Source organism: Bemisia tabaci, chromosome 2 (genome assembly GCF_918797505.1).
Source record: "Bemisia tabaci chromosome 2, PGI_BMITA_v3".
Lineage (NCBI taxonomy): Eukaryota > Metazoa > Arthropoda > Insecta > Hemiptera > Aleyrodidae > Bemisia > Bemisia tabaci.
The window spans coordinates 41,783,924-41,796,212 of NC_092794.1; the positions used below are offsets into that span (position 1 = coordinate 41,783,924).

Sequence of the window (12,289 nt, forward strand, 5' to 3'; positions counted from 1 at the left end):
ACTAGTAGGCTATAAGCTTCGCATACTGTAATGAGCGAATTAAGTTTACCAAACCTCGGCTTGATTGCTGAGCGGTATGCTTAACATGTTGATGTAAAAAATTAATCTAATTGGTAGATTAAAAGTTAAATTTTGAGGCCTCAAAAGTAAAAGCTTCACCACAATCAAGATACCAACTGGGTACCTTTCCTTACCTCTGGAAAACGCACAGGCATTATGTTTTGAAGACCCCACACTAACAATCTCAGCCGTATTGTATTGGGCAGTGGTGATCTTGCAAACTAACAACACTGTTTGTTCTCTAATTAAATCAATTAAAAATATAGATTTTAGATGAGGCAAGCAGCCTCACCAAGAATTGATTGTTTTACATACTTTCAAATGGAGGGAAACCAGTATTGCTAACTTTCAAGAATCGCCGCTGATATTGGGGCGAGGCAAACGTTTTATTTAGAGGTCAACCCCATTCTTCGCCTGCTAGCAATCCTTCTAGAGTATTTGCCCCGTAGTTTTGAATAAAGACTTTCCAATTAGGTGGACTGTCTCATGACAAGGGGAATCCCCCTCATTATGACCGGACTTAGATAACTTTTCTTGAGCCTAAGATTTCTTTCCACAGAAAAACCAGTGGGAACATCGTATTTTTCTTATATCTTTACGTGTGCAGAAGCACTTAAATAGCAAAATCCCTGGGAGACTCGCGCCTAAATTTTCTGTCTACCGGAGGTTTTTCTGCCTTCTAAATCCCACAATTGAAAACATAGATATAATTTTTTGGAAGGGGGCATCAAACAAAGTGTCTTTTGAAATCCAACTGTTTTTTTTTCTACTTTAAAAGAAAATATTGCGTCGAGTCAAGAAACAAAACACACACACATACAAATATTACCCGACTTTGGGAAATGAAAGTGCAGGTCATTTTTTAGTGTTAGAAAACAGCTGTTTTCCAATATCCTTTGAAAACCTCTAATTTGGTTGGACTTTATTTTTTCACTGCGGTCCTGCTCACTCTCCCAGCGAATGAATCAGTCGGAAATTTCTATTAATTTTTGACAAATTTCTAAAGAGCAAATGTTTCTGATACATTCATAGTTCAATTTTATTAATTGGGAGAAAAATGGAGTGGACCAATGTGGTACACTGCCGTGCTAAGAAGAAACGCCGTCCAACTATTAGAATGTTGCCAAATTTCATCTTAGGAAATATTTACTTCAGGAGAAAGTTATGCAGATTTTTCCTTGAAATTTTCGAATTATTTAGATCTGATAGCGAATAAAATTATTTAAAAATCTGGAGGAGAAATATTCACAAATTTCTTGAAAAATCCATATTTTATCGAAGGAAATTTGGCAACGTCTGAGGGCTTTACGGCATTCTTTTTTGGCACGGGAGTACAGTTTTTGAGAACAAAAACTGTCAAAAGCATTAAAATCTCTCATTCCACTTATGACATGATTGTATGCCTCATTTTGTAGCCTCCTACCCAACCTAGTAAGAATCGCTTTGCCAAAAAATAAATAGATAATATAGTTCATCCCTTAGGATGAATGTATACGATTTCAATATTTGTACTTGATGAGTATTGAAATAATGTGAAAACCAGGTTTTATCAAATTTACACATTTTCCATTTTATTTATATATTTACTGTCATTTATCTCGTATAATAATACAACAATCTGTACACAGGTATTACTTACTTTACTTAAACAAAAAAAAATTATGATACAAGTATTAACAACATCTCATTTAAATACAAAAAATACGGTAACAGTACATACCATAGCCCAGTGAAAAATTTTTGACCAGATTCTGAAATGTTCCGCAACCGAGTATGATCCTCAAATTTCTCACCGGGAGAAGTTCAGGTACCTTGGCAATTGTTATCTATCTTTTTTCCTGAACAACACTCTAAAAACACGCAATTGAAAAGGGAACTGAATGGATGAACGCAATGAAGTATTCCTCGAGATCAAGATCGGATCTTGATCAATAGGTTCAAAAATTTATCACTCAACATTATTGTGCGTCATTTTATGGGTCAGGTAGGTAATCGTTTGGGCATTGAAGGAGACTACAAAAACCCGACTTATTGGCAACATGCAACAAGTGAATCAGCGTGTTCTCTTGCTCACATCATACTCAATTAGAAGATACACGAATGTATTGCAAACCTTACAGCGAAATGGAGAGGGACAAGAAAAATGGTTTCAATTATGTCATATTTAGGTTTAAAAAAAATATGGGGGGGGGGGGTTGGGATCAGTCAAGCAGAAATGGTTGATTATCCCTGGGTTCTCTTTTTTTCCTCATATCTTTCAATTTTGCTCAAAAATTATGTAGATTGCTTCTCATACACTTTTCGTTGCATTACATTCAGGTGGCTTTAATTTTTTTTTTTTTTTCTTGCGTTCACATGCGGGATCTTCCCTTTATCCATTTATAATATTCTAATAATTTGAGCATTGTATAGTGGATTCTTACGGTGTTCGCACAAAATAGTTACACTACTAAAGACATTCTAAGATACCAAAAATGTGGTAGAGGCACAGCCGTTTTCACACACTGCTTAACATTAAAGCTTAAAAAAGGTAGAAATATCGGAACTTAAGGCGAAAATCAATAGACGGGTATGAAGTTCGGATACAACCAAAAAAATTTCGATCTCCTCCCTCAGGAGTCACATTTTCTCTCAAGCATTATTGGATTGACTAAGACAAAAATTGAGGTGTTTAGTGCGAAAAGGGCACTCTTTTCCAATTGAATTACATTTTATTAAATGTGTTTTTAACACCCAACACTTCAACTGAAAGTAAAGAACATAAAAATCAATTCTATAAACACTTGATTACAAAAAAAAATGTGAGATGATTTTAGAGAAATGTCCGACTTTTACGGATTCCTCTGAAAAATAAACTCGGATCAACATCACAAAATCATCTTTTGGGCTGCGGGAGACAGAGTTTTTGAGTGTTTACAGGCGTAGCCTCAATACATAATTTTTAAAATCCTTGTTTTGATTAAGAGAACATATAAATGAGATCAAGATTTGAGAAATGATCCCTGGGGCGTTGCATAAAAAGCACGAATGGACATATAATGACGCATAAAAATGGTTCCTGTTTCCAGTGACATTTTGCGTTTCATAATTTCATTTATGAATGATCCAACCTCTGCGGACAATGGTTGAAGTAAATGTTAAAAGAGGTAAATATGAAGCCCCACGAACCCGAGACTCAAATAAATAAGTTTTGCGAGATTGGAATTATTCCGAAATGATGTACACTTTTCTACATCACTAAACATAATGGAATGTTATCTGCATGGTGTAATCACTTTTCAATGCCATCACTATAATTTCAATTTTAACGGCATTTTCAAAACTGTTCAATCAGCATAGAACAATGAAAATATTGAAATAAAAATAGTAGGTATATCATGCAACTGAATTATCATTTCTTTACTGTGAAATTGCAACATTTTTATACAATTTGGTGAATAAAAGTTGATTTTAAATTACCAATAAGAGCAGTTCCATGCGTCAGAAAGATAAGCAGTTTGTAATGCAACGAAGAATTGAATTTTTTTTTAACTGTATTGCAAGAAACTTCAATGAGAAGCGCACCTTCAATCAGTAATCAGGCAATATACACAACAATCTGATGCAGTAGAATAATTATTATTGTACCATGTAATTTAAGTAATTGCAATCTGTTCTGTTGGGTGGTTGCATAATGAAGGCTGGCATTTTTAAGTGAGGGGGGGGTGGTATTTCCTTCTTATTTAACAGATTTGTAATTTTTTCGGAAGTATAATTACAATTTTTGTCAACATGTATTACTTTCATATTCAGAAACATCTAAACATGCATTATGCCTCTATTTTTAGTTACGATCGAAACGGAATAATAATTATAACAAACTAGTTTGTATCAGGTCATACCTATTGGCCAAACGGACGATGATATTGAAGAGGAGCATCTAAGTTTATAGGTCTCCACGCACGTAATTAGAGATTTCAGACTATTTTTACATATTTTTCTCTGCTTGTTTTTGCGACGCATTGTCACGAAAGGCTCATCTGAAAGTACCTACGAAATGCATTTGCCTTTAAGTGAAAAACACTAAATCTACAGCCATGATCACTAGATTTCGAAGACCGATTGGTCATTGAAATCACTTTTTAATACCTCGCAGAAAGAGCCTATCTATACAGTTCAACTCGTGTCTCTGGAGCGGATTCATTTTGTACGATCGAGAGCTCATACCAAAATGCGAATGAACTACGTTTCCAAACGACATAAAAACCACATCAAAACACTGGTTTGAACGGTTGTTTCTCAATCGGCAATCATTTTCCGAGCACAAAGTGCATGCATTTGTGTTCTTGGGAACAACTTCGCTGCAACAATGACCACTTAAATAAAACCTTTCTTGTGCGCCTTCATCTCTCATGTGCGAACAGAAGTAGGGATGCAATAAGTTTGTGGATAAGTGATGGTAGACGAACAACATCGGGCACTCATCTCTTAATATCATTCGCTTCGCTACCAAAAGAACGTACACTCTGAGATGGGCACTCTAGTCTGCAGGACTGTATGATTTCCAGAGCTCACGTGAGAATGGCTCTTCGAACGGTGTATAATTTGCAGACGCGTCGTTGAAGATACTATGTCTTAACAGGGCAAGAAAGATATCGTCTCTGTGCGGTTACGAAGATTTACCAGTCATCATGCCTCATTCAATTAAATATGAACGGTTCTGATCATAAACGCTAGTGCTGATGCACGGACAGTTGAAAAATGATTTTTCTGAACTTGAGTGCCCAGCGGGTTGGTGAGAGTGAACTCTGCGGAAAAGTATCAGTTTGACGACAGCCAATTTTTACCCTGATAATAAAAAACAATGAAAAAAAAAGTTTTAATTTCAAAACTGACCAAATTTATTGTCTGAACCAACTTTGGACTTTGGGGTCACGCCGACCGTCATCTGGTCGAATCAATCAAGAAAATCAAATAATTATAATTATTGAGAAAAATTACTCTAAAAAAATATAAAGATACCTATAGAGAAAGTCTATGTAATTGAGCTAACCCACGAACTCACTAAACTTGACCTAAACTGCTCTGTCGAATTAATAATTCTTTACTGAATTCTGTCAACTTATTGCTATCGAAGTCCTAATCTACCAGATGGAGTGTTGATTTTCAGATGTCAACAACCTGCGCTAGGTGGTCTTATGATTCCTGAGAATTTTCAGGTATTAGTAGATAAAAACTTATGCTACTTCTCACGACAGTAGCTAGGGACAGTATTACTTGGTATGAACAACGAGAAAATAGTTTTCATCGAAGGACATAATTTCGATAGATATAAAAATGAAAATGAAAATAATTCCACATTTTTTCCCTTTTCAAAATTATGTTTTTTCTTCTTCTGCCAGATCTCATTTGCGAACGAAAATATACTCTGAAAGAAACTGAATGCACGAGACTAAAATTACACAATTTGCATCCCTCAAAAAGTGGAGATATTGCAGAAAAGATATTTTTCTCACGAAACTGTATATTAAGCAGATTAAGTTCAGGTATCAGAAGAGAACTTGGAACAGAGAGTATGCCTCAGACAGTGTTCATAGTGTATGCCCCTCAGTGAAATGTAACCGTGTTTCCAAGTTCAATAGGACTGGCATGCTGTCACCGAAGAAAATGCAAGTACTTTCAAAGCTTCTCACGCGATTGCAATGCTCTAATGGGTTACCCATACTAACCAGTGGCGAAGCGTGAATAATCGATTATCGACATTTCCCCATTTGAATATGGTAAAGAATGATTTTTGAGGTGTCCGTTGCGAACACCCTGTTTACTGATCCTTTTCTGTAAGTTGAAATGGTAGAGCAATCGATACATCGCTAAGCCCGCCGCGCTGCAGATACTAACGTGCTGAGGAAAAAGGTCGTGTGAGCATTTGAACGTCGGCAGATTTTCTGTAGAAAATATATATCTGCTAAAAAACCTCTAAATATTTCTCATTGAAGTTTGCGAAGGATTTGCTTCGCATTTTCCTCTAAAATCTCTGAAAATTCCGTGAAAGAATATTCACAATTATTCACCAAGACCATCATTGTATCCAAAGAGAATTTGGCAAAATTCAAATGCTAATAGGTACGGAGACTCCTAAACAAGACAGTAGAATATATAATTATTAGTTGAAAACATCGATCTTCTGCAATGTTTTTAATCAGTAATAATGTCTATATAGCTTTGCCAGACAAATTTGGCACTAAAATGCAGTAAAATATTCCAGCTAGGCCGCAGCTTTTACAAAGAGGCGACAATGAAACTTTGCGTAGGAATATTTGCGTGATGGGAACTTCTGTTTCTGCACTTTTGTGTAAACTTGTACCACCCGCACCCCTCTCCCTGAATCGTGCCTTTGGAAAATGTGTGCGTAGTTCCGGTTTGTCAAGGATCAGATTGTAAATGTCCAACTGAAAAACTTCAGTCGTTTCATGTTTGTTTACAGGAGGCCAACGGCATGAATGGGCTAATTGAATTGAGATACGTCTACGTGACAAAGAAAGGTCAACAACTTATCTGTAGTATGAACGATGACACCATAGCTTACATTGTGGGAATCTCCTTAATGCCGCTTATTCCAGCAATATTGAGAACTGATGTAAGTATTTCCATCATTCAAAAATGCCCCAGCTTAACTATTCAACGTTTGGATCAAGCGTAATTTTTTAAATCACAATCGGTAGTGGGTATTGGGACTCATTTAAAATATTCATGAAAAAAAGTCAACTAAGATATGGCCGGAAGTGTAATAATGAGCTAAAAAATTCCAAAAATTTCAATTAGAGTTAAAAAAATTTTGAGCTCTGATGAGTATTTTTCCACTTTAACAGAACTTCTCGGAACTGTTTGGCTTTGTTTTCCCCTCGAAATGGTTTGGATCCAGCACCATTTCACCCTCTTGTTTAAATTAGCTCTTCCACTATAGTTATTTTTTCATTTTCAAAAATCTGATGCCCACTCTGTGTCAGTTATATTTTTATTTTTGACGATTTATTTACTTTAATGTTTGTAATTTTGTATCCTCTTTTTGTGATTCATCCAAAACCAATGTTGCGCGTAAAGACTACATTAACAAACGCAAAGTATGGATGAGGAAAATATTCCTCACAGATGGTTCATCGAGAGAATTATGTAAAGCACATAAGTATTATTATTTGAGCAGCTTTTCTCAAAACGGTGAAAACCACACATCGTACACGTGTAGGTAAATTTTACTATCCAATTATATGATTTATCTTAAACCTACTAAAAACCTTGTCCCTACTTATTTTCACAGACAGAAAACGCGTTGGGAACTTACAAGTAATTACTCTAACATAAAGCATACTTATTCTCACGTCTAGCGATCGATAAATAGGAACTGTGACTCTAACAACTCTGCACTTTAATTACATAATGGTAGGAAAAAGAGAAACTAGGAGAAATACAGAAATTCGACATGCTTTGGCGGCAATCGCATGGAAACGTAACGACGTTACAATAGGTCATCGGTATGTCAAAAGTTTCAAGATTTCACAAAACTTATCACAAATGGTACATATCATGAATATCATTCAATATTAAGGACGAGAAGGAATTAAAATATTACAGTATGGGTGAAAACCTTACGGTAAGGCAAAACTGTAAACAGTTAGGTACCCAACTCTCACTTAAATAGGTTACATCTGATGTTCAAGTTTTCTGTAATCGTATGACTTGCAACTTGCAATGAACGAAGAAATTTGAGAAAGCCCAAATTTTGGTCCAAATTTGCTAGGTTTTCTTTCTAACAAACATTTTCAGATTCCTTGTCCACAAGAGTAAAATTGAAAGTCGAATTCGACTTTACATTGATTCTTACTCGGAGAGGAAATTATGAAACTTTTCTTATGATGATTTTTATTTCTACGTTTTTCTATTCCTTTTTCACCGGTTTCATGAACTTCAGGTGTTCACGATCTTATAAATGATAGGAAATTGGGGGGAAAATTATTAACAGCATACGTAGACATATTCATTTCATCTAGTGGGTCTCTTTTCCCTGTTTTTTGCCCAGCAGTTTCGTGTATTTGTAGTCTTCGTAAGATGCGCACATAGCCATTAATTATTGAGCGAGATTTTGTGGAAGAGAACCTTTGGGTTTATGCTTTCTTTTTTGCTTGTTTGTTTGTTTTTTATTTCATCTTAAACACATTCGCAATCTCGGGCATGCTCACAATTAAAATTAAATTAATAAATTAAATAAAAAAAGGAAACGAAAACAAGAAACAAGAAAAATAACAATTATAATATTGAAATCACATTCATGACAGAGTTGATCATAATTTTATGAATTGGTATCAACCATTAAAGTGGTATCAATCGTCGCTCACCAGATTTAGCTATGGATACTTTTGTATTTTTTATGAACTTACGCTTAGAGGAATTGTTTTACTTCTTTGTTATACAGTAGGCCAAACCCTGAAACCAATAAAGAAAAAAACAAAAAATGTATTAAAAAAGAAATAAATTACTTATATGTGTAAAATTATATAGCATTTTGATGTTTCTGTTAAAATTCTTTCTTAATTTTTGTTTTTTACATTTGAGGTATTTAAAAAAATGTTATCATATAAGGAAAGTGAATTTTTAAGTTTCGTGTGGTCCCATATTATTGCCACTTTGTTTTTTCGAAGATGAGTTTTCAATATTTTTATAAGAACAAAGAGTGAATATTTGTTTGAAATATATTTTCCAAATTTGTTTTGAAAAATACTTCCTAGGGCGTGCTATACTGTTAAGATTATTCTTTTTATTTATTTTAAAAATACCAGCAAAACAAATGTTCAAATTATTCTTGAAATATTCTCAAGGTAGATTATGAGCGATATTTTGGAATATTTTCATTTAAATACTTGACACAATATTTCCGTTAAAAATTGATTATGCGTAATTCGATCACACAAATGTTTTGTAGAAATTTATTTTCAAAATATCCTCAATTTACTAGGATGGAAAAAAATAAACAAGTAAAGCTTAGAAAACAGAAATAAAACAAAATAGTTACCTACGCGAGAGCAAGAAACGCTAAATCCGACAACAATGCGAGATGAGCACGCGCGGGTTGTCATTATAATTAATAGACTCCGAGAGCAAATGAACTAACACGAAGAAGCAAGCTGTTTCTGACTACTGGTGATAATTATAATAGGACTCGAATTTGAACGTAAATCAATGGCTGAAATTGAGTGTCTGGCCGAAGAGTAGAAATGCTTCTGTTTCGAGGTGGGAGGGTGGGAGCCGAACATCTTTTAAGAAGGTCACTAGTCGAGCCCGTGCGTTCTAATTGGATAATGGCTCCACCGTTTAGGGTATTTACCTTTTCAATTATGGAGATTCGTTAATTGATCCGTACCTGCAATTATAACGTGCGTCTTTGAGTAGGATGAGCAATGAACGGGGATCTACTCGTAATTTTTAACAGTAGACCAGGCCTCTTCGAATCAGTGGGCAGCCTTTGCAGATCCTGCGCTCATTTTAAATACATACTCATCGGCGGCATTCTTACAAAAGGTTCAACCTGCCCGAAATGGAGACGCAACACTAGGGAATTAGTCTTTTGGATCTAGAGTCCAATCTCTTAAAAATTTGGCAAGAGGAAATTATCTTGATTCCGATATGTAGATATTTTCTTCAAACAAGAGCCAAAACTCTAAATTAAAGCGGATTTTCTTTTGATTCCAGCAAAAATCCGATGGAATCAAGAGTAGGCATTTTCCTTGTAAACTTGTTTTATGAGTCTGGACGCTGGATCCAAGAGACTTCTCTTCCGGTAAACCTTACTCTCCGGTCTTTAACGCTCTAATTCCAGCCAGTGACGTGCATGTTTTGCGATATATCGATTGATCTGTCATTATTGAACCTGTGGAACAAGATCGATTAACAGGATTATTCGTTGATTCTCAACGAACACTTTTTTAATCGATTCTTTTCCCCAGCTTCAAATGGGGAAATACCGATAATTGATCATCCACACCTCGCCTCTGATTCCAACATCTTCAATATATTTATGAAAATGTTAAAACATGCCTTTAAAACCAAAATGCATATCTAGGGCCAAAGTGCGAAACCACGTATCTCCGTTTTTGACGTTGTAGACTCTCTGTTGTACTTCATTCTTTCTGAGAAAACTGGTCAACTAAATTTCTTGAAAAATTAGTTGAATTTCCGTTTCCCTTGGCAGAATATTTTGTTCCGTTTACATTTCAAGTTATGAAGTTCTATGGCGTGGTGTGTTTTGCAAAAATCGATTAGTCTGACAACCTAACACATTCATTATCAATGCTTTACCATAGCTTTGAATAGGAAAATATCGATAATCGAACATTCACGCCTTGCCATTGACTAAGTTCACTTGTTTCTCTTCGAAAAATTAAAAGAACAGCGGAAATTTGGAAACATTGCAATGGAGATACGTGGTTTCTGACATCGGCCATAGATGTACGTTGCCATAACATCTCCATTAGGTCGTTTCTAAGATACTTCAGTTTTTCTCTATTTCACAAAAAGATCAATAGATTATAAATTGTTAATAATGTTGTCATAATTGTTTCTATAGAGATCTTTTGAGCGTCATCGTGCCGCTTAAAATTCTTCTGCCGTGCTAAGGGAAAACGGAATAAGAACATTCGGATGTTGTCAAATCTCCTGCAATCCAAAGGTAATTTTTGAGGAAAGTTATGGATATTTTTCCTTTGGATTTTCAGTAATGTTAAATATCATTAATACAAACTTCGAAGGATTCAGACTTTCAGCGATTCTACCTTTTTCTATTTCACTCGAGAGGTTGCCAGATTGTGCGATAAATGTGAATATTTTTACATGGATTTGAATTGGGAAAAGTGCTGAAAAAGCAACTTATCTGGCAACAATAGAGTCCGGGAGGGACGAGAGGCTGCCTTCCTGGGAAACCCCATGATTTAGCCGGAAATGTCATTAAAACAATTGATTCCGTTTGAAGCATCAGTTGTATACTAGGGGAAATCTATTTCAAAATATAATAATTGTAAATGGACAAAGATGCTACAGAAAAGGAAAAAGGAAAGGGAAAGGAAATTAAATGAGGATATGATTACTAATATGCAATCGGAGAGAGTAAAACAAAAACATCAGAGAAATTTATATGCGATGAAAATATAAGAAAAAACACCAGTGGGCTCATTGCGATTCGGAACTCGAAATACAGGGTGAGCGAAAAGTCCCCGACCCCCCCTCTAACTTTTGAACGAATTGAGCTAAGGAAATGAAACTTTGGGAATGTTCCTATCTCAAAGGGGACCATCTTTTGAGGGGGTCAAAATTTTGGCCCCCCCCCCAACTTTTTTTTTTCAAATAGCAACCCCTATCTTGTGATACCTCATTCGAAAGAGCATAAAAAACTAAGAATTTTGGCGCAAACCGCAGATCAATATCTCAATTTTTGACCGAGTTATGATAGGTCAAAGGTCAAATTTGACCTATTTTCAAAAAATCATAACTCCGGTTCAAATTATCGTAAAGAGAAAAATAAAACGGGAAAATTTACCAAATTGTGTCCGCTTTTAAGTAAAAATTGCAGAAATCACTTCGATTTAATTTTAAGGGGGGGCTCGGACCCCCAAATACGTCAATTCAAAGGTCATTCAATTTTCCTGCGAAATAAGCCAATTTCCTCTGGATTTGCCTCCACATTATCTCAGTAAGGTCAAAATCAGTTCAACATTACGTTGGCAAGTCCCCAAATTTCGGGAAAAGTTAAAAAAACGAAATTTAAACGGTCAAATTTAATCACCTTAAATTTCGTTTTTTTAACTTTTCCCGAAATTTGGGGACTTGCCAACGTAATGTTGAACTGATTTTGACCTTACTGAGATAATGTGGAGGCAAATCCAGAGGAAATTGGCTCATTTCGCAGGAAAATTGAATGACCTTTGAATTGACGTATTTGGGGGTCCGAGCCCCCCCTTAAAATTAAATCGAAGTGATTTCTGCAATTTTTACGTAAAAGCGAACACAATTTGGTAAATTTTCCCGTTTTATTTTTCTCTTTACGATAATTTGAACCGGAGTTATGATTTTTTGAAAATAGGTCAAATTTGACCTTTGACCTATCATAACTCGGTCAAAAATTGAGATATTGATCTGCGGTTTGCGCCAAAATTCTTAGTTTTTTATGCTCTTTCGAATGAGGTATCACAAGATAGGGGTTGCTATT

At 35.3% G+C, this 12,289-nt stretch overlaps 1 protein-coding gene across 1 annotated transcript in view; it reads right to left on the reverse strand.

Annotated features, from left to right (window-relative positions):
- Window positions 1–1,604: 1,604 nt before the first annotated feature.
- Window positions 1,605–12,289, reverse strand: part of LOC109031129 (homeotic protein distal-less) — a 164,561-nt gene continuing 153,876 nt past the window's right edge. Inside the window, exon 6 of the mRNA XM_019042473.2 lies at window positions 1,605–8,517. Within this exon, the coding sequence (XP_018898018.1) occupies window positions 8,499–8,517 (19 nt within the window). The 3' untranslated portion in view covers window positions 1,605–8,498. The remainder of the gene's footprint in view (window positions 8,518–12,289) is intronic.